This window comes from Arctopsyche grandis, chromosome 13 (assembly GCF_051622035.1).
Source record: "Arctopsyche grandis isolate Sample6627 chromosome 13, ASM5162203v2, whole genome shotgun sequence".
Classification (NCBI taxonomy): domain Eukaryota; kingdom Metazoa; phylum Arthropoda; class Insecta; order Trichoptera; family Hydropsychidae; genus Arctopsyche; species Arctopsyche grandis.
Window position 1 is genome coordinate 8,382,289 of NC_135367.1, and position 23,894 is coordinate 8,406,182.

At 31.3% G+C, this 23,894-nt stretch overlaps 1 protein-coding gene across 1 annotated transcript in view; it reads right to left on the reverse strand.

The window, feature by feature from the left end:
* The window catches only part of rdgA (retinal degeneration A), a 229,449-nt gene that overhangs the window by 62,319 nt on the left and 143,236 nt on the right, over positions 1-23,894 (reverse strand). The window contains exon 4 of the mRNA XM_077444888.1: positions 829-947. Coding sequence (XP_077301014.1) covers positions 829-947 — 119 coding nt within the window. The remainder of the gene's footprint in view (positions 1-828; positions 948-23,894) is intronic.

Consider the following 23,894-nt stretch of genomic DNA (forward strand, 5'->3'; position numbering starts at 1 on the left):
TAGACGTTTGGGAAAATGAAAAGCTGAAATACGCCAGGAGCGCTTACACTATAAATAAAATTAATTCAAATGTCTAGCAGAATATCACGTTTAAAGGCACAAACATTAATTTATTAAATATAAAGGAAGCTTAAGATAAATATCTAATGTTAAAAATTTCGATGTAGATATTATATTAAATAATACTACAACATAAGCCATGCCAAGGGCAACTTCTTGTTAAAAAATTGAACATCGTCTAGTTATTATTATTATATAATGCCTAATATCATACGCACTTCTAGATGTTCTAAAAAGAAGCCAAACATTAATATATACATTTATAAGTACCTACATATAGTAAATACTGCATAGCAATATACAACATACCATAATTGGTACTCTTTAAAAATTTACTTGTCATCGTTAATAAGGTATAAGCCCGCAGTAAAGGTCGCTGGTTGTGTTAATGCTAACCACCGAGAGGTTCCCGGGTTCAACCTTTGGGTTAACCTAGATTGAAAAGAATTATTCGAAAGTATTTCTGTAGTACTGCTGGTCAGACCTGGACATTTGTGACTCTAAATCGATCGTTTCATATCAAAGTTTGCCAATTTATCTGATTTCATTGTTGAAACGGTTGAAATGTCACCACTATTTGAGTATACTTTATCTACAAGCTTGAAATTCATAGATGTTTCGTTAATTTCGAGTTTTTCAGTGTCTCGTAATTCAGCGACTTAATAAAATGTAATAAAATGCTGCAATACTTGCAATTAATTGTCTAGGAAGGCTCATTGAGCTCTACCTTCTTGGTATATATCTATGTAAAAAAAAATATTATCTTACAGTGCAATCTTGGTCCCCGACATAGCAACAGTCACCGGAGACGGAAGTCGGTGACCAGAGATGATCTCCACTGATGGCAGCCTCGCTCCAATCCGGGGTACATCGCACTTGTCGAGGGCCTGTTTTTCTGTGAACGCAAAAAAAAACAATCATTAAAAAAATTGTCAAATGAAATGAGAAAAAAAAACATAATAAAAAAAACATCCGTTGACAGTATCGCACTTGAAAATATAATGTAAAATGTATCGAATGCGGGCCACTCGTTTGAAGCATCTGAGCGAAAAGCTCATCCTGAATGCGGATAGAAGTTAATTAAATTAGCGAGCGAATTCGATTATAACAATGGCAACCAACCATACAGCGAGCTTTGCGATTAATACATTGTGCTGAAAAGAACTCGAAATAAAAATGAGAAACTGCTAATAAATTATTTTGCGTTATCTGCCCGGTTTGTTATTATGTTGCACTATGTAATTACATATACATATACATATGTATATATGTACACACTGTTTCTGTGTGCAACGTTTCGCATGTCCTACTTGGAAAAAAAAATGCGTCTGTCATTTTACAAACAGTCATATGAATGTCATGTCATATGCATGTATATTGTTTACACACATACATACATACATAATATAATAATAGTACGGTAGAGTGTATATTGTATTATATTAGTTGTGTTGTTTATGTTAATTGACCTAAATCAAATGTTGCTATAAAGTTATCGGTGTGTTTATTATATCTATTATACTCGGAAGATTGTTTAGGAATGTTTAAATATCGTTTCTACATATTTATTATTGTGCCTAATTAACTACAATAACAGATATATACTTTTGTGGTGTGTATCTGTTAATAAAATCATTTATTTTATGCGAAAGCTTGTTGATTTCAATCATGATTAATCTTATTTCGTATTTGTACTTTTATTTATTATTCGTACTTCCATTTGGGCCTTACAGGGATGTTTTGTATTTGTAGTTGTTTCTTACATATTTATTGAAACTGGCTGTAGGTGCAAGGCATTCCTTATGCTATATTTTATTTGATATTTTTACTTTATCTGTTATTATTAAATGCTATTTTTTATGTTTATGTATGGATGTATTTATGTTTATGTTTAATTGTTATTTTGTTTTTGTGTTATATTTTTTGACCATTGTGGCGCTTTAGGAATTCCTGTTATGCCACAATGGTCTGTTTAGAATAAATACATAAATAAAATAAATAAATAAAATAATTCTATTTTAATTTTTCTTTGTATCATTTTTGAATAAAATTTTGAGTGTTTTGAGTATTGGATATTATACCAACGATTATATTGTACTCGATGACATATCATCGCGTGGATGTTGGCATATTAACTTATTATTTAAATAAAAAATTAAAATAAATATGTCGGTTCGATCTGCACGCGCTCGAATTTTTTTCATATACCTTTTATATATATTTATATTAAATTGTTTAATATGAAAAAAGGTAAAAACCATCTAACTACCTATGTAAATGTAAACAATATAAAACACCAATAGAAAAATTAATTAATTAAATAAATTTCAATAGTTGGCGGTATATGAGTATTCAAATAAATTTATATAAAATAAAACTATTCAAATAAATTTAATAAATTGTTTACTATTAGATTAGTCATGTTTAAGCCGTTTACATATATTACAAATACCGAGCGAAGCCGGATAAAACCACTAGTACATTATAACTTGTTCAGGCTCTAATAAATCGAAAATATCGTACAATTAGTCGTGCCCGGAGAAAATGTTGTGTAAATACATTCATAAATAGTAACCTAGTAGCGTGTACGTTTTTTTTTAAATTAACACATTACCAGTGTAATTATTCCGTCAAAATAAAAAATATATAAAAAATACACACAACAGGAAAAAGTGGATAGAACATCGTACGCTTAATTTCCGCGAAGAAAATGCCCGCTTCATTTTTCACGGCGCAAACAGAGTATGAAAATACACGTTTATGTGTTTGTGTGTGTGTGCTTGTATGTATTTTTTTTTGTTCCTTTCGTCGTCTTTCTGTGAAAATATTGATCGGTTGTGTGTGGCAGTCGGTTTGGTAATAACCACACGGCAAAGTTGGGTCAGAGGCCACCAACTTTGCACATCGCCGAGTTGACTTTTCCGGTGGAAAACTCGTCAGGCGTGCCGCGCGCTTGCATAACATTACTGCGGCGGGACTCATTCATATTGAAAGACTTTGGGGATGTTAATCATAACGACTTCTCCGGCGAGACAATATGCAAAAATTGACAGACGCCACTTAAAATTCAAACATCCAGCAGAAACTCGACTTAATTTTACGGTCTCCACCGTCGAAGTTATCAAAGGAATGGAGGACTCGCAATTAAGGGTTTAATTAAAGATACACTCCCCCCATCCCCTCTTCATCCTTTATATATCTACACCAGTAGAGCGATCATTCTAAAAATGTTTAATGGCTCAAATTTTGATTATACGTATAATATTATACTTAGGCACAATATGATGGTATTATCATTTTTCAAATCAATAAACACCCATGTATACTAACTTGAAAAAACTGCTTGCCACAAATAATATTCCGTTAGTTACAGACATTACTAACAAACTAACCAGTAGATTCTATGACAGAATCACTAATAACATAACACACTTGTGAATAGTGTGTTTATACCTTTCAGGTCTTAAGATCGTCGACTTTAGAGAGTATTTAATTAATATTGTGTATAAGATGTATTATGAGCATTTATAAGAATTGTAAATAGGTTTTTGAGCTATTTTTCTTATTATGCTGTACATTAATTAATATTAGATTAGTATAATACTATGATTACTAACAAAATTAAATTAAAATTGTAAAATAGAAAACGATTAGCTATTAGAATAGATATAAGACGTATTGTGAACATAATTTAGTAATAATAAAAAGCAATTAAAAATCGAAATCAAAATCAATAAACAATTGATAAAATCTGTTTTTTGGCAATATATATGTACATATATAACATGTATGTATAATTAAATTACAGATTTAATATCTTAAAATCATTAAAATGTAAGCCCTATTCTAATTAATGTTTTCCTTATTATAATGTTATATTTTAATTTTATAATTATTAACCTTTCACTTTCATTATTCGAAAATATTGATTGGGTCATGGCCTTTAAAATTTTTGTAATATTGTAGCTGGAATTATTTGAAAACATAAATATTTTCTTTGATATCTACGTAATATATTCCATATTTATAAAAATAAAATAATACGATAATTTTAATCATTTTACTCACTAACATATTTATATTATTTATAGAAAAATGTATGCATATTTTATGATAAATTATTTCTAGTTCTATAGTATGCATGTTTGTACACAAGCAGAGTTTAAAGGAACAAAATATAAAAATGATAATTCTTCATAATTATACTCCAGTTGCTTTGTATTATGTTTTCTACTAGTCTTTTGCCCGTTAACATTTAAACACATGAATGTTTTTGAAAAAATCACATAGGAGATTTGAAATTAAATTAAAACTTTGCACTCGGTATTTAAAAAAAAACATTATTTTGAAGTTATCAGTTTGCTCTGCAAAACTCCATTAAGGAGTCGATTTAGCCGAATCTTTGGACGAATGACCTTACCGTTCGTATCTTTATTTATTTATTTATTTATTTATTTATTTAAAGTTTGGACCGTTGTAGCATTACAGAAATTCCTAATGCGCCACAATGGTCAAAAATATAACAGAAAAGACAAGAAACAAAATAATAAATTAGACATAACAAAAACAAAACATATATATACACAAACAACTAAAAATAATAATTATTATTATTATATATCGTTTATCGTCTTGAATTCATTCTATGTTTACAAGGTTTTTGTATTTCGTAATATTCTTTCTCGATTATGATTTTCAAGTTATGAATTCTATAAGTCCTCACCAGATAGTTTCAAAATTTGTCATCCGGACTGACCGAAACCAATCACGACAAGCAAATAATACACCACCACCACGTCGATCTACTCTATCGCGACGATGCAGCCTCCAGGAAGAATCAAAAAGTTCAGCATCAAAAAATGATGAAGTCAACCATGTTTCCGTTAGTGCTACCATATCATCACAAATATGTAGTAGAAACGGCTGAATTAAACGCAGCCAGCTTTGTCCTGAGACCTCGTGCATTTTGGTAATAAATTACTAATTTTCGGTCTCCCAGTTTGGCGCGTGACTTTCTTTGAGACAAGAAATGGCAGTTTTGATTGAGCCAACGGAGGTTGAGCCAATGGAGACGAAACGGAAGAGGAAGCAGAAGAAGAAGCCAACACAGTCACAACAGAATCACGACTATCAGGACCATTTGAGCAGGCAGATGTAGGAGAAGAGGCAAACATCGACGTCACTGCGACCGTTTCCATAGAAGATTCACTAATACTTGCAGACGTAGTTTTAATATCAGGCTTCAAACATCTAGCAGCTCCCATACAAACATCAGCAAATGAAACACTTGGGCGCAGCTCTAATGATGAAACAACGTCAGTGGCAGACATAGAAGTAGTATTAGTATTCGATTTTTTATTCTTAATGCTCATTCCCCAATCTTTAAATCTACCAAAATGAACACCAGCAGGCCAAGAACCGGCAGAAAATAACAGGCCAGCGACAGAAGCAGGAACAGATACCTTAAAGGATGTATAAGATCCTCGTGCATTAAGAGGGGAAACCACAATGCCATCCTTTAATCCACAGATGGCACTAACGTGAGTCAAAACCTCGTCACACGAAGTGTCCAATGAGAGCTTCCATATATGTATATTGACATTCCTTTTGACGGAAACAATAATTCCAGAAGCTGCTGTTCCCACCTCAAATTTACGTCTAAGTGGAGGTTGTTCAGCCGAAGGTCGGTCAGGTAATGCGGGTTGTCCAGGTTTTTCATGATTAATTCGCAGACCAGATTTACGTCTATTTCTTTTCTTTTTGCCCATCTTCACGGCTGCATCAGCAACGAGAGAAACAGAAGGAGAAGGCACAACACTTCTAATAAGTACAGGAGAATTCAAGCCTCGTATTAACTGCTCTAAGGATGAAAATCTTTTCTCAATACGATCAATTGCATTGACACATAGTTCACGCCACATGTTACAACAATCGCCCATTGTAAAAATTCAAATAAAAAAAATAACAAATGACAATTTTTTCTTATTCTTTCTTCTTTTGTTATTTTTTACCGTACTAAGTATATAATAATTTATCGATATATATTTTCAGAAATCAGTTTAACCACTGTATTTAAATCACAATTGCAAAATTTTTATCAAAAATGAAAGCAACACCAATAACACTACACACAATGCAAAAACACGACACTATTAATCGATAATATATTCGAAAAAAGCATCCGAATATCGGACAATCAAAACAACGAACCAGCTAGTTAGTATGCTACCTAGCAACTTTATATTATAGTATATCACCATTAGACTATAAGGAAACAATATTCTGTTAAATAAAGGTGATTTTCATTCAGTTGTATGTGGATAAGAAATTTGCATCCCATTTGTAGTTACGTTGCGGTGCAGCGTCCTGTTGTGCAACGTGCATTTTCCGGTGAATTTGCTTTATCAATTTCCAATTTAGACCAGGCGCTGAACAGATGCACTACACGAGCTTAACGACCCGAAAAGAGTCGCCAATGCCAATTTTCTGCAGCTAAGGTTAATTCAAAGTTAAACTATTTTTAGAACGAGCCATAGTTTCCCATTTCCAGGAGGACGATTTGCTTTTTCTTTTTTCATTTTTTTGTTATTTCATTCGTCCTACTGTATTATTCAAAATTTCAAATGAAAAAAGCCAAATACACCTGTGTAAATACTCCATGTAATTGTATTAAAAAATCAACATTAGAAAAAACGCTTTCCGGGAATTATTTTATTTTGTGGAAAATGTTTCTTTGTAAATACGTATAAATCAAATATTAAATCTCTCTGAATTGGCAGACCTATTCTAAAAAGAGAAACGTATACAAATATTATACATTGAGAAATATGTATATGTATAATATATACATACGTAGTATAAGTACATACGGAGTTTCCAAACACAGCAGAAAGGATTAAATGAACAAATTGGCAGTTAAGTGTTAAAATCAATTTAATTTCACACATAAATATATGTATGTATAAAAAATGAAGATCCAATTATAAATAAATATGATATAAATTGAAATACCATACAAATAAGAGATTAGTATTCAATATCTCGCTTTAGAAACTGTCAGTTTATAGTATGAATGGAGCTTTCAAACACATGAAAAGTTAAATGTTTGTTATTAAAATATAAAAATGCTATAGAAAAACACGATCTAGGCATGCTATAGTTATGTTTTTGATATTTAATTTTCATTGTTTTTTTTTTAATTCTCCCTAGCCGAGATATTTAACGTATTGCATTAAAATGGAAATATTTTGATTTTCAAATTTCTTCCGTTTATAAAATATAATAAAACGAAGAAAAGCTTACTTATATTCAAGTGAAGAGTTTCATTGTGATCGGTTCTTTATAAAAAAATACATAAGTCTTCGGAAAAACCTTCGGGAGCCTCCCTTTGAAAACAACTCTGGTAAAGAAAAGTAGCGCGCATACAGAAAAAAACCACTTTCTTATAAATTCAAAAATATTTTGAAACGTTAATATGTTTTCTGGAAAATTTCCTAGCAAAAAAGGCGTACATGAATATAAAAGGAAGGAATTAAAATTTCGGTTTCAACGAAAGCCTTAATCACTGACCGAAGGTAAAACAGAGCGCGACGACGACGATAATAATATAAGAATGGGGATGGGGTGTGAGAAAAATTAAACATTTCGTGTTGCCGCTTTTTGGGGCCCGTCAAATTAATTAAAAAAAGTGGGTACACATCGCCGGAGAGAGAATGTTAAAAATGAGAAAATACCGGAGAATTTCACCGGGGAAAAAAAGAAGAAGAGTTGGGCGTACGAGCAACACGTCCCAATCAACCCTTCCGGCGGCCTTTCAATTACTACCCTATCGAAATTTGCATGTACCAGTCTCAAAGAGGAATTAATCATCAACCGTACTATAATTATTAAAAAACAGATCAATATTGTATTTTTGAATATACAATGTATACTTATTTAATATTTTACTTTAACCAATGATAATTTACCTCGTTTTGAAATTAAACCAATTTGAAAAATGAGCGTTTTAAATTAAAGCATAATTGAATTGAAAAAAAAAGTGCTTGAATTTTTCTCTACATTTGATCAATCAAATTTCTTATCATAGATAAAACACATTTTTAAATGTATGGTTTTATAATTTGTATGTGTGTATAACGGATTTTCAAATTTGTGGATTAGTTTTCTTTATATGAGCCGTTATAATTGAAAGTGGCATAAGTCCTCTTTTCTGCATTTCAAGAAATATCTCGCAAAATATTAAATATAATGTTTCGTGATTAACAATATTTAAAAATACTGGTGGAATTTAATATGTTTATTCTGCTGTTCTAAGATTCTCGACACACTGAATTAAAAAAAAAAGTGATAACAATTTGTGAATTAAGTCAAACAGAAATAGTGTTTTTGGAAGTGAAAAATGGACTTCCAAATAAAACGGTTCATATAGGTAATTCATATAGGTTCATATAGGTAATAAATAATCTGTTTATAAAATGAGCTCTGTCTGAATAATTAATAATGAAAAAAGTTCATGAAATCATCATTAATATACACGATCTTTTCAGTATTATTTTATATACAAAAATGTAAGCACGTGTTTCAGTGTGTTTATGTGTATTTTTTATTCGGATTTGATATAAAACCAATTTTCCGAGATATATTTTCGCCTTATATCCCAGGAAATCAACTGAGAGTGTGCTGAATTTATATAAGCTATTTCAACTTTTCGACACTTGTTCACCGATTGACCTAAACCAAAACAAAACAGTTCCATTCGTAGTATGTATTTGTTTCTATTAAAATAATATAAAACAAAAAACACGGATCAAAGGTATTGGAACATGTATTTTTAGAATTTGTTTACGTTTACAGTATTATACATTGTATAGTACATAATAATTATAGAATCACAAATATGCAATCACAATATGAGATTCAGCAAAAAAAAAAATAAAAAAAATTCCTTTATATAAAAATAGAGGAACAATATTTACGATAATGTCTACATCAGATTCCCAAGCGAACGCCATCGAACTATTACAGCAACGACGAGCCGATTATCGAGACGTGAATTTTTCGAATTTTCCATCAACGTAACAACAACGAAATGAATGCTACCCGTTTACGTGTAAAATACTCGAAGTTTTCTATTTTTTATTATTATTATTCATTTTATTTCCCTTCGGTAAGACGATCATAGGCGATCGGCTGAATAAATTTCCCCGGCAAATGTAGACGTTTCGCCTCCTCAAGCCACCGCAATAGTACACCATGGGGGACGAAACGGGGGCAGGGTGGAAAGCGAAGGGTTGAATGAAGAGGAGGGATGGAAAAAAACAGCAATTTTTCCCCGAACAGCCCTCTCGGTTTGATAGAGTATCGATAAGCGCCACCGCAGTCCACGTGGGAGCGGCCGCCCCATGCCAATCAATCAAAGTCACCACACATACACCTAAATAGTGATACATAATCCTAAAATTACATTTTTAAATCTGTAATGTGACTATTTTTGATGAGAGAAGATAAGGGTTTGCAGCATCGTTTATACTGAAACCGGTTGATAATTAAAAAATAAATATACATATACCAATACATAATATAGACACCTTATGTATAGAGCCTATTTTATATGAATTCAGGGTATATCCTCAATATACCCAATATTTAATCGCCATAGTTTTTTATCAACTCAAAATAAAATGAAATTATATCGCGCGCTCATATTACCATTATTAACCTATGCTTCACCTGTATGGAATAACGCTTCGAATACTAACCTTTCCAAGCTCCTACTAATACAAAATAAATCCCTAAAATAGTTTATAATACATACACCCATATATACTAACATAAAAAAACTGCATGTCATATATAATATAATATTCCGTTTGTTACAGACATTACTAACAAACTAACCAGTAGATTCTATGACAGAATCACTAATAACCATACTAACACACTTGTAGTCTCGGCGATTACAACAAAATGTCTATACCCTTCAGGTATAAACACAGATTACCTAAACACAATCTGCTTTAGGTCATCGACGTTAAAGATTCTTTAATTAATATTATGTATTAGATGTATTATGAGCATTTATAACAATTGTAAATAGGTTTTTGAGCTCTTTTTCCTATTATGCTGTACATTAGCATTATAATAATATAATACTATGATTACTAACAAAATTAAATTTAAATTGTAAAATAGAAAATGTTCAGTAGATCAGAAGCTATTAAAATACATACATAGATATAAGATGTATTGTGAACATAATGTCGAAATAATAAAAAGCATTTAAAAATCAAAAAAAAATAAATCAAATATTATACGAATCATGCAAACGAAAATTTTAAACATGTACATTTATTATTCAGCACAGCCCGACACAGAAGTGCACGGAAAATACCACTTCTACTTATACTACAAAGTTCAAACTAATGGTGTGTGTTGATGGCCAGACCTTGGATATATGGCTCCAAGGTCGATCGTTTCCAATCAGAGTTTGCCAAATTTTTCTGATTTCATTGAAACGGTTCGAACAAATTGGCAACCCTGTCCTATTTCTTTCGCAAAAACTAGAGTTATTCAGCATCTCGATCTTAGTTGATTTGAAAATGCTGCAAAAATTAGGTCATAGATGTCTCTGAGGATGTTAATCTATAGACTATAGATGTCGTATTTAATTAATGGGTGTATACCTGTTTAAATACTTATTAATCTGTATATTATTTTCTTCGCATCGTTAGACGAGTGTACATGATTAAATAAAATAAAATAAATTATGGAACTGTCTGGCTTTGAGAATCAATACCAACAATACGAAGAGGAGATTCTCAAGGGGGCGGATATTGGCCTTACACATTCTTAAGCTTTTCAATGTTTAGATGTCGCCATGACGAGGTTTGAGAGCCAAAAAGAATTAAGCTTGAGACAGATTACATGTCTTAAAAGTATTCATTGTTTGACAGCTTCGAAACGAATCTTTAATCAAAAATCAATACTTAAATTATTTATACATATTCATACTGAATGTAAAAGATATACATTGAAGATTATTAAAATTGAGAGAGAGTTATCTGAATATTTGCCATCTACATAGTGAAGTTGTCTCCGTAAAGGTCTTATCTCCAGTAGTTTCCCGTTTTGCTTCTGAACGGAAATTAGGATTTCGTTGGATATTGATGGTATCAATTTTTATATGGAACCAACTCAATAATAATTACGTCAGACAAAATCAGCAAAACCTCTCAAAAGACGAAAAAATCGGATATGTACTAAACTTTGAGATATCAGCCGGAATTTTAACCCCCGACCCCTCAACTGGCAAACAATTGCTCAATCAGTGAGCCACTCTGTGGACGAATCTTTATTAAGTGCATGCAATCCGGCAAACGTTATCGACTATTGAACGTTCGTTTTGGTTTATTTCCGTTGAAATATAAATCGAGTAATTTGGGGTTGCAAATATTGGAATTGCAGCGAATGTTGCCGATGACGTAATGATGCACGTGCGGGCAAACGCGTGTGCTTTTCCACGGAATATTTATACAACTGGTACGTGCATAATGAGGTTGTGTTTATCGGTGAACTGTAACTGCCTGCGGGGTCTTTGATACGGTTGGAAAATTTTTATTTGACTAATGACTTAAAAATTTAGTGGTTTATCTACCATCTGTCAACGTCGACTATAAATCAAACGTTACATTTGTTGCAAAACAATGTTGTGGCTAAAAAAAAATACCGTAGGCTTATCAAAGCAATTTTAAGTCGAATATTTTATACAATATGTATGTATGTATGTATGTGTATACATAAAATGAACTACAGTACAACTTTCCTCCTTAAGATTTATTATTGTATTGACGATAATTCATGTCAAATTTTGTATATGTCACAGTGAAATTATATTTCAAGTGAAAATATATTTTCACTGGCGTTTCAGTCAAATCATAACCAGTTATATTGTCAGGGTTGGTTTTATTCATTTAAGATTAGATTGTTAGGGTTGGTATTATTTAAGGGTTAGGATAGGTTAGGTTAAGTAAGGGTTGGCCCTATTCATTTAAGATTGGGTTGTTAGGGTTAAATTTATAGAGTTAAACGTTGTAAATTCATTGTTCGATTCATTTTCACTGCTTGAATTGGTGAAAATATATTTTCACTTGACATATGATTTCACTGTAACATATGTATATACAAAATTTGATTGTTATTGAAAATTTGAAAATTGATGAGTTTTCCGAATAATGTATGTATATAGCCATTCAATAAATAGACCAAATTGACCAAATTCTAAAAAAGTTTTTTAATGTAAATACTCTTCTTAATTACATGTATGTACATACATACATATATATTATTTACATTTTAAATATTAAATCTATCGCATATCATGTTTATATCATGTATAAATAATTAATTAAATTTTGTTGTTGTTGTTGTTGTTGTTGTTGTTGTTGTAATAATCAATTTTATAAGCATGTGTGCTTTGATCAATAACTTTAAGCGCCTTTGGTTAGCTATTTTTAAAATTTGGATCACTTTGGTGAGTAATAACTTTTATAAATAATCCCTTATGTGTAAAAAAGGTCAAAAATTATTACAATAAATGGTCAGTAATGAAATAGGTATACGCTCAAATGTATTCGGCCTTGTAAACAAATGTTCATCAATAATAAATGGTCAGTTAACCAGCAGCATATATCAATGCTTTCAATTGTGTGGTCACGGGCTCAATACCTCTCTGTCTGCTTGCCAGACCATGGATATGTGACTCTAAGGTCAATCGTTTCCTATCAGAGTTTGCAAATTTATCTGATTTCATTGAAACGGTCCAAAAAATTGGCAACCCCATCATATTTCTCGCGAAATTCGAGTTAATTAACAGCATCTCGATTTCGCTGATTTATAAAAATGCTGCAAATTTGTCCATAGATGTGTGTATGATTGTTATTCGATATATGTATGAGTGTATGTTTATAAGTATTTATTTTTTTTATTTTTTAGTATTATTCAAGACTAATTATAAACATCTATTAACAATTTTAAAGACATCTATGGACATATTCGCATCATTTTTTTTTTATAAATCAGCGAATTCGAGATGGAACACAAGTTTTGTAATTATGTAAACTCAAAATTTGCGAGAAACACAATTTGTTGGAACCGTTTCAATGAAATCAGATAAATTAGCAAACTCTTATAGGAAAGAATTTTAAAGCTGTAGATTTCGCTTAGGCACCATGCTAAAATATAAATATATAAAACAAAGCTGAATAAATTATTTTATTATTCAATCTCAATTATTTAAAAAAAAAAAACTATAATATATAATATTATACTAATGCGAGTTCATGGTTCATATAATTACGGTCGGAAATCCAATTTTCCACGGTCCAAAAAAACCCCATACCTTACAATTTTCAATACAAAAATATTACATATAATGTTAAATCATCAAAAAATAATCTCAAACCAAAATCCAAGATAGAAAATATGCAACCTTAGTATTATGTAACAACAGGAGTATGATACATAGAAGTCGACATTAAATTTTACATACATAGGTATATCAACGTGACATTTAGACGAGCATCGATACACCTAAACATATGTATTATTATATACGGATCAAATAATCGTATTTAGCATACACGGAATATATAATTAAACGTCAAGATTACCGGTCCGCATATAATATGTAGATGGATAACGCTGAATGCAAATGAGACGACATCCCAAACACAACCTCGCACATCCGTCCTATTAGATATGAATTGCCGTGCGGTTAATTTCGACCCCAACCCACACCATTGCCCGTATTCATATATGTACATACGTACATATGTACATATGTATGTGTGGAAAAACTTCTCGCTCGAATTTTCCACGCTCGGCGAATTTTCCCTGAGTATGTCTGATTGAGCGTGTAAGGGCGGCGACACATCGATTAAACGTGTACACGCAACGGACAGTGTTCCACGTCGAAACTAATGATGAATAATTCATCTGCGGGTCTCCACGGGCTACCCGGCTTATTCAATTCTGCCGATGCTGAGAATATAAATTAACAATAACAGTCTGCTGCACCTTGTGTTTGTCTTGCGACAAGGAGTCGTCAGTTCCACTCTCATATCCGAGCCTGCGTATTTCAATAATATGTAGGTACTTTGAGTTTGAATCGCCGTGTTGAAAAAAAAGTGTTTTAAAAGCTTCACTTAGTTCTTAGCTCAATGAAAATCCTGCCTGGCAAAAATTTGTGATCTGATTTTGAACCAATTCCACTCTTTGGATCGCGTTGTTATTTTACTGATACACAGGGATTAGTTAACATTGATCCCGGAATGTTTCTTCAGCACTGGGATTGGGGTGCTGGGAGTTTCCGATCCCGGGATCGGGAATTCCCGTTATGATCCCGGATTTTAAATGTATAAGAAAAAACGTTCAATTGCATGTTTTCATATTTTAAAAACATTCAATTGCATTTTGCAAACTCTTCCGATGTTTCACGCAAAAAATACTCCCATATTGGCGTACTAATTTTGAGAGTTTGGCTACATTCTACATGGTTGACGGATGTTTACCAACTTTTATACATAACTTGGTAAAATTTCAGTTCAATAAATTAAAGGATTTCTTAGAAACACACAAAAATCCTTGATTCTCTAAATTAAAAGTACTACTTTCGATTTAGGAAAAAAATATTGGGGTATAATATTAATAATTTCTATTACATGTAAGAAATTTCAGTCCGATTTGTTGAGTGGTTTGGGAGATGATTAAATTCAAAAACTTAAAAAGAAAGAGGACACCTATAAGGGGAGGTACCATTTCCGGTCAACTTAAGAATTTACTGTGTATCGATAAAAATTTCAGTAACCAATAAGTTTGAGTTCGATAGGACGAACAGTCCCCAAAATACACTGACTCACAATTAACATACAGACACTCACACAGAAACACAGACACACATAATTTTTTTCTAGATCACGTAAACGTGATCAGTGACGTAAACGTGATCAGTGGTCGATTCTGAGTTCGAATCAGTTAAAATATGCTTCAAATATCATTGCGGTTGAGCACAATATGTGCGACACAATACAGGCCGTTCATACCATTTCGTGGAAACGGCAAGCCGACGTCGAAACGGGTGGAAGAAACGGGTGGCAAACAAATGGACTATGAATTTCATTGCTCATCCCACCACTGTTCATTTTCCATATTATTTTTGTAAAAATAATATTTTTAAAGAAATTTCTGCCAGCACCGTTATCCCGGTATTCAGACTAGTTTCAGCACTGGGATTCACGGTTCCCGGGATCCCGGGATTGGAAGCCTTAATATGTATGTATATATGTATATATGGTTCTAGGACACTTACCCCCTGGAAACTAACCCCCCCGTCAAAGATAAAAATTGACAGTATCTTTAATATAAAGTCAGTATCAATGCTAATTTATTTCAGCCAGAAAAATACAGATATTAATAATACATATATCAGATTCTTTATAAATTATCAATAATGAATAATAAAAAATCAGTAATTAGTAATAATAATTTAAAATGTGTAAAACTCCAAAATCAATTGTATTTTAATCTCTTTTTCTTTTCCTTTTCCCGATTTTACAAATTCCATCATGAATAGTCTAAAAATATTTAAAATATAATAATAATAATATAACAATAATATGTATATACTTCTAATAAAATTTACTTTCAATACCACAGAACGCAAACGCTAACTGGTGACTAAAAGTCTTTTAAATTGAAATTTATTCGATTTACAACAATAAATTGAAATTAAACGTTGTATATAAATTGAAATTCAATATTCTCTACCACACTTAATTTGTTCTTATTTATTACTTTACTTTATTATTAATTATTTATTACTATTTTTAATCAATGTTTATCCATGGCGGGGGTTATTTGCACGGGGGGGGGGTTAATGTCCAGGGGTTTTTTTTGCCGGGGGTCTGTGTCCAAGGGGTACATGTCTGGATACCTATATATAGGTAAATACCAGGAATGAATCAGTTAGACCACAATGCGTCTACCTAAACAATTAATTACAAATATTGCAGCATTTTTATTACATAAATCACTGTATTTTGAGAGGCTGAAGAACTCCAAATTAACAATCAATTAATTAATGAATTGATCCATAGAGACATCTATGGATTTAGACTTAAATTTTTACATATTGTACATAAATCAAATTTCGATATTTTTGCCAAATTGATGGAGGAGCTGTTTCAACAATAAAATCAGATAAATTGGCAAACTCTGATAAGAAGTGTTCGACTTGGAGTAACAAATATCCAAGTGTGACCAGCAGTCTTAAAGATTAGCACGGGTTCGAACCCGGTAACATAAATATAAACGCAACTACCGAGCCATACTGCTGACTTCGTATCTCCGACATGAAGCTAGAGGAGTTTAATCACTAACGAATTCATTAAAAATAACAACGATATCTTGAATCAGCTCGATGATAGCTTGCTATTCAAACGTGGCTTTCTACTGTCCCGTTACAAATAAATACGGAAACTAACTAATTATGGAGATAGCTATACCGGAATCTTACAATACACTTAAAGACACTTATATTAGTATTACATTTCTCTGGCTTACGGTGACATTTTAAGTGTGAAATTACTAATGAAGAAATGGAATGATATAAATATAGTGACCAAACACAAAATTTTGGAACTCTAAGAAGTATGAAATAAAATAATGATGATATATACGACAAATGAAGCGCACGTTTAGCATCCATTTATCTACATATAATATAAGACAATACGTCGAAAATCCAATACATAAAAATAAATGGAGTAAAAGTTTCGATGGAGGCCGCCAAATAATATGCTTTTCATACGACTATAAATAACACTCGTGGAATATTGACGTTGCCGTTTCAAAAGGCTTTTGAAACGAAATATAATTTTCTAATGCACTCTCTGACGTATCGTTTAACGTAGGGCGACCGTAAGTCTCGATTTGGCCGGGACAGTTCCATTTTTATGTGCTTTGCCGTTCGTCCTGTTGTTTTTGTAAAAATGTTTGATTTTTCCGTATTTTCCATGTTTTCCCAAATCAATTTATTTCCTAAAAGCAAATATTATTTTATAAATATACGATTACATACAATTTATTCATTCTAAAATATGTAACATTTAAATGTTTTGATACATAATGTTCCTGAAAAAAAAATCATAATTACTTTTAAATAACTGTAAATTATAATAATATATTATATTTAATTTTTTATATTATTTAATTTCTTATTTTAAAGAAATGTACGTTCTGGTAAAAATTATATTACTTTTTTCTGTTACGTATATCAAAATTTTTCAGTTGGACTTATAACTTTTGCAATTAAAAGAAATCGAGAATATCTTTGTAGTTATTTCATTTCTTAATTTTACAAGTCTCAGAAATAAAAACTATCTGCGGTGCACGAGTATCAAATATTATTCAAAATATTTTATTGGACAATATATTTGCGGAATATCCCTTTTTGAATCCTAGGAAATGTGGTCACCGTACGTATAAGGGATTTATTATTTTTATTACAAACATACATAAAACGATCGACCGCAAACAAACGATTGTATAAACTCGATTTCGAAGCTAAACTGCTTTACTATGACAAATATCTTTACAACCTTTCACGTACAACACAATACACAGTGTCTCGAAAATAGTACCTTTTTGAGTGAATATTCTTCTTATACATATTATTTATTGCAATAGTGGAATAAAATTTTATGGCATCAATAGTACGATGAAATGTGGTAGAGCGAAGATACATAGCCAGAATAGTGTTTTGGGAATCTAAATTTCGCTTCCTATTATTCCCTCTACGTCACCAAAGATATATAAAAGCGATGTTGTGAAAAAATAACTGTTATAACTGTTCAACTATTTAACCAGTGAGTTACGTAGGGGCGGCAGAAAGGCGCGTCTGAATAGCCAGCTGTCATCACATCGATCTGACAGATGATTCATATCATCTTTAAAGATTAAAATCGTCTCGTATCATAAAACAGCAGCATCAGTGTTAGCGTGAAATGCTTTCAACTGAGGGGTCTTAGGCTTAATCCATGCCCTGGTGTTGCTGGCCAGACCTTGGATATATGAATGTGACTCCAAGTCGATCGTTTCGTATGATAGTTTGCCAATTTATCTGATTTCATTGTTGAAACGGCTCCTGATCAAATCGTTACCAACCTACCTACACATTTATAAATCAAAATTTGACAAATTTTCAAATATTAAGCTAGATTTATAGATATCTTTATTGTATACTACTTATATACCCGGCTTCGCTCAGTACTTGTAATATAAACAGTTTAAACATGGCGAATCTAATAGTAAATATTCATTTGTTTTTTTATTAAATTTATTTGAATCGAAAAAAATATAATATTCAACCAATTGAATTTTCGTTATAGAAACTTTGTTTTATTTATGAAATTCCCAACCAAAATCATATATTTTCTTACATACTTACAAAGTCTCTTTCGAAAATATATATTAGAATAACCAGCAACATATCTCAGTGGTCATCGTGTAATGCTTTCAAGTGAAGGGTCATGGGTTTAATCCATGACCTGGTGCTATTAGCCAGACCTTGGATATATGTATGTACATATGTGACTCCAGGTCGATCGTTTCTTTATTTATCTGATTTTATTATTGAAACGGTTCCTACCAAATTGGCCACCTACCATCTTCCGTCAGTTTTATTTGAATTTAATTTCAAATTTATAATAATATGATAAATTTATATATAGTACGTACATATGTACAAAGTTGACAATAGGTGTCGCCTTGGGGTAGCCCATAATTGCAACATGGTAAATATAAATTAAAAATAATATCAGCTAAGTAAAAACGATTAAATGAATAGTAGGTACTATTGCAATAAATTTCCGTATGGAATCATTACAAGAACGATAGGGCTGAAATTGAAAAAGTTTTCCAAAAAGTTTTTATATCATAAATCAAGATACGACGTAAATTTAAAATTTGACTTAAATTAGTAAAATTTGACCCGTAGACCTCCAGTCACTATCCCAACGCTCTAATATGTGCCGCTAAGATTATAAATTTGCAACACGATTTGCATAATATACGAAGAATCAGCGAACTATGCGTCGATGCAAACTGATACCCGTTAAAAAGTCATCTCGAAGATGAGTTTGGCGAAGATCGATGTGCAAAAGGGGAGATCCCAAAGGTCATCGTCGCGAAAATGGCGATGACCCCGACATGATTGACGACGTCCAAATAATAACAATTGAGACAATACTTCGCAGACTCAGATATCAATCAAAAACGTCAAATTAAATTATCAGCCAGTCTGGTTTTATAACTCACGATATAATAACACTTCGGAGTTTTCCTTTGATCTTTTTACATCTCTATGTATGTACGTATGTGTACATATGTACATATTTATGGTAAATAAATTTGTGACTCCTTCGGTTTGTTGGCGGTCGTGCATGCTGTGCAAAAGCTCGATTCTCGACAGGTTATTTAAGAGAAAGCAGAGGCAAACTTGGGACAAAGGAACAACGTTAACAAGAAAAGCCGAGAAATTCTCAGAAGTGGTTCTCCAATTCGTGAATTTAGTCTTAGTCTACTGGCTGGTTTTCATTACGAAGATGAGTCCTTTATTACGAAATTATGTACGTATACTCGTCGTTTTACAGTGCAACAATCGCAACCGATATGAAAATAGGTGTATTTATTAGCTTTTCATTGTAAATATTTGCGTATTGATTTTTAGTGCTAACTTTCAATACACACGTATTCGATGTGTCGCCGCTTTAAATATAAAGCTAATATTGATATACATATGTATATAAAATACGCGATTGACGTATTTTGTATTTGTCTGCAAAACCTACAAAAAATAAAAATATCAAACACATATTAAACATTTGAGTAAATCGCTAAATTTTACACCGTTCCTTGTATTTATGTATCTTCAAAAACAGTACATAATTATTAGAGATCGTTATTTTTTACAAGTTGATTTTGCTGATTTGAACCACTTCCACTCTTCCAATCGCTTTGTTATTTTAACGATAAACGGTGATAAGCTTAGAATTTCAATAAAACTGTCTGTCAGATCGACGTGATGACAGCTAGCTATCGTGAAAACATTCACGTTACTTCAAATGTGACGCAGTTAAACTTTTTTCACACTATCTCATACATATGAAAATTTTATTACAAGCTTTCACACTTTTTTTTACATATGTATACATACATATATTACAACTATTTCCTAATAATTGACAATTAATATTGATTTTTAATTGATATGTTGGCTTTCAGTTCTATGTATCTTAAAAATTATATTTCGAAGTATTAAAATTGATGTTTATTTTGAATAATATGTCGAAAAGAAATACATAAATATACATATACAAATAAAACTGGGCATTCAATTCGGAAAATGAAATATGAAAATGTTAAAATTGAAAAAATATAGATGCTAAAAATAATACGAAGAAAAATAATAAAACCCATTTTGTTACAAATAAAGTAAAAAGGGATTATATATAATAATATATTTTATATAAAATGTATGAACATATGTGTACGATGATTAGAAATAAAAAAAATAATGTTATTATTTTAGCATAATTTAGCGAAAAGAATGGTTTACAAAACCATGCATGTAAAATGGTTCATTTTCATAACTTACATATGTATGTATCTACGTATACATATTATGTTTGTTAAATTTTATGAACATTTCCATACATATCATTATTCAAGGCAAACAATTTTCTAATTAAGGACTATTAAATTTTCCATTAAAGTCATATGAACGTATTCAGTACATAATAAACGTTGTGATTCAACACAACGATAGCTCTATTGTTATGCCTTTGTACATATTATCTTTACAACCTTTAATTAGATTTATACATGAAATAATTTCTTTATTTCAATCAAAAATGCTTACTATCCAAAATTCATACTTCTCAATATAATAACATATGTACATACATACATATATACAAGACTTGAAGCAAAATCGCAACTCACATATCAAACTCAAACACCGGACAATAATTCCGAAATCAATTATGAGAATCAACACGACACGACAATCCCAAAATCAAATACGCAATTTCAAAACAATGCTCTAACCAAACAAATGAAACGGTTAACTACTGACCAATTTATCTGGACCATCCTAGAGCTCTGACAGAAAGTTCACTCCTACAAGCTCGACTGTACATTTTGTATATAGACTTGTATACACGTGTATGTATAATGTCAATGACAGGTCTATTTATGTCAGACGTGTATAAATAGTGGAGAGAAGCGTTTATTATTCACCGTCTTTACTACATTGTATACGATTGTGTGCGCGGCAAACGCAAATATCACCTCTTTGCGCCAATATTAGCCCGGAAATAGCCCCCCCAGTTGACACACAACCAGTATAAAACAGAGAAATGTCGTGGATTATGATCGAGGAATTCTATGAGACGACTACTAGCCCAAGGACTGGTGTTAAAATACAAAACATGATCCGAATTCCAATCACAGTCCAGACTTCTGAACCCTTAAATCAAAAACAATGATCTATGTACATTTTTCTTACACGGTTTCATTTAACTTGACGATGTTGTTTATATACATATATTTGGGCTCAAATTTTAAAATAAGTGACAAATTTTCTGGAAATTATTTTAAATTTTGCACATAAATAATTGCTAAGATAATACAATATTCTATAAAAAATTGAATTGATTCTCTCACATCCAAAAAAATATATTTACAAAGTCTATGAATGATATTTCTGCAAACCTAAAATTACGAGACTTTAACCAAGAGGCTTTTACATACTGAAAAGTTAAAACAATGTACATATATGCATATGTATGTTTTTATATATAATATATAGAAAATGTTTTAAATTAAAATCTTCCATTCGAGAAATCAAAATTTATCTTCCATACAAGATGAATACTTGTTATAGCTGGTGTTGCTACAAGACCACATTTTTTGCTTAATTAAGCATGAAAATACGCAGTAATAATTGTATTTAAATGAGTTAAAGTTTTGATTGAAAAATAAAACGAAAATTTGATTCAACATTGCTTTGATTTGAATTTGAATGTATCGACATAGAAAAGTTCCGAGGTTCAATAATAATTGGATCAGTTTGTATGTAAAGTTGCCAGTGAAATGAATCCTCTCAATGTATATACAAATAAACACATGTACATGTAAAAAAATCGTCATACTTGTATAGATATGTATATAAAAATTTTCAAATTAAAACTTTTAATAAAATACATCAAAAGTTAGCAACGAAACATATGGAAACGTTATATTAAAGGCGATAATTTAACGGTATTTTTCCTGTATAAAAATTTGGCATTGATTGAAATATACATACATATGTAATTTCCACGAATTTTAAAAGGCTTCGGATTGTGACAGAGCGACCTCGACTCGTTTCAAGATTTCCATTAAATGTATGCTATTACCTTCCTCGAAAGTCTATTGAACCTTGCGCAGGCATTTATTTATGCACATAATCTCGAAAATAGCGAACGCACATCGGCGTCAAGATTAAATCGATAACCATGGTATGAGCATAACGACAAAGAAAATTCCGTTTTCCGGTGAATGCAAATGGTATGTAGAAACAGTTGATTTTTAGTAGCCCATTACTCGCACACAAACAGCAGACGAATAAAAATTGAAAATATAAACAGAATTTCGGCGACGTGGAAACGTTCAATTTATTTATTTTCGTATACACAAAAAGGTTATTCTTCAAACGAAATTACAGTTTTCCTATGGCGCGTTTGAAAGGATTCACTTTAGTGGGAGAAAATTCAATCAAGCGAAGAGGAAAACCGTGGCATGCTACGAAGATAAAGAATGTATGTAAAATGTTTAAGTGCCGGGAAGCTACGGTTGCATCTTTAAATTTTACGATGGAAAATAAATTTTAAATAAGGAACGATCGTACATACATATTATTTAAATCTAAGCGGCCATTTATATTCCTAAACAATTAAAATATAATTTTGCAATATAACTAAATACATAGCTATCGATACATGAAATGAAGCTAAATACATGAAAATCTGTAAATAATCAACTTTAGTTCATATTTTTTACGACCGAGAATCTCTTACAGATCCATTCAAGACGAAATTCTTTCATATTTCAAAAATAATAAAACCATCAAGGAATATGTATGTACATACATACATATGTATGTATATGCATGTATATCTAGAAATCCTTCCCCTTTTACTTTTCACGTTTCTGAATCTCTCTAAGTAATCACTTTGACGTATGTCGCCCAATATACATATTGGAAATGCTATAGATCCGAATCTTATTTGTATAACCATACATATTATATGTATGTACAATGTATGTACATACAGAACAAGAATAACATTTTAAAACAATAATAGCACCGAAGGACAAAAAATCACGTTTTTGAATTTACAGAGTGGACTTAATGAATATTGACTAAATTTGACCCACTGAATTCAAATATGATAATGATTTTTACTGGCTCGCTCTCATTTTTGAGCCGAGTTCAGAATCGGTGGAAAAGTTGCTTTTGTCCACTAAAAATGGTTCACTATGGTCAATTACTATTGTCCTACAATAAAAAAGGTTGATAATAGGAATTGAAAATAGTGAACCGATTTTGTCGGCAAAGGCAACTTGTCGACCGATCTCTGTTTATGAGATATGATTTGTCAAAAAAAAAAAAAATATTAGTATTAGAATCGACAGCCAGAAGTTTTTTCTATTGATTGTGATTTTTTATTGTTTTA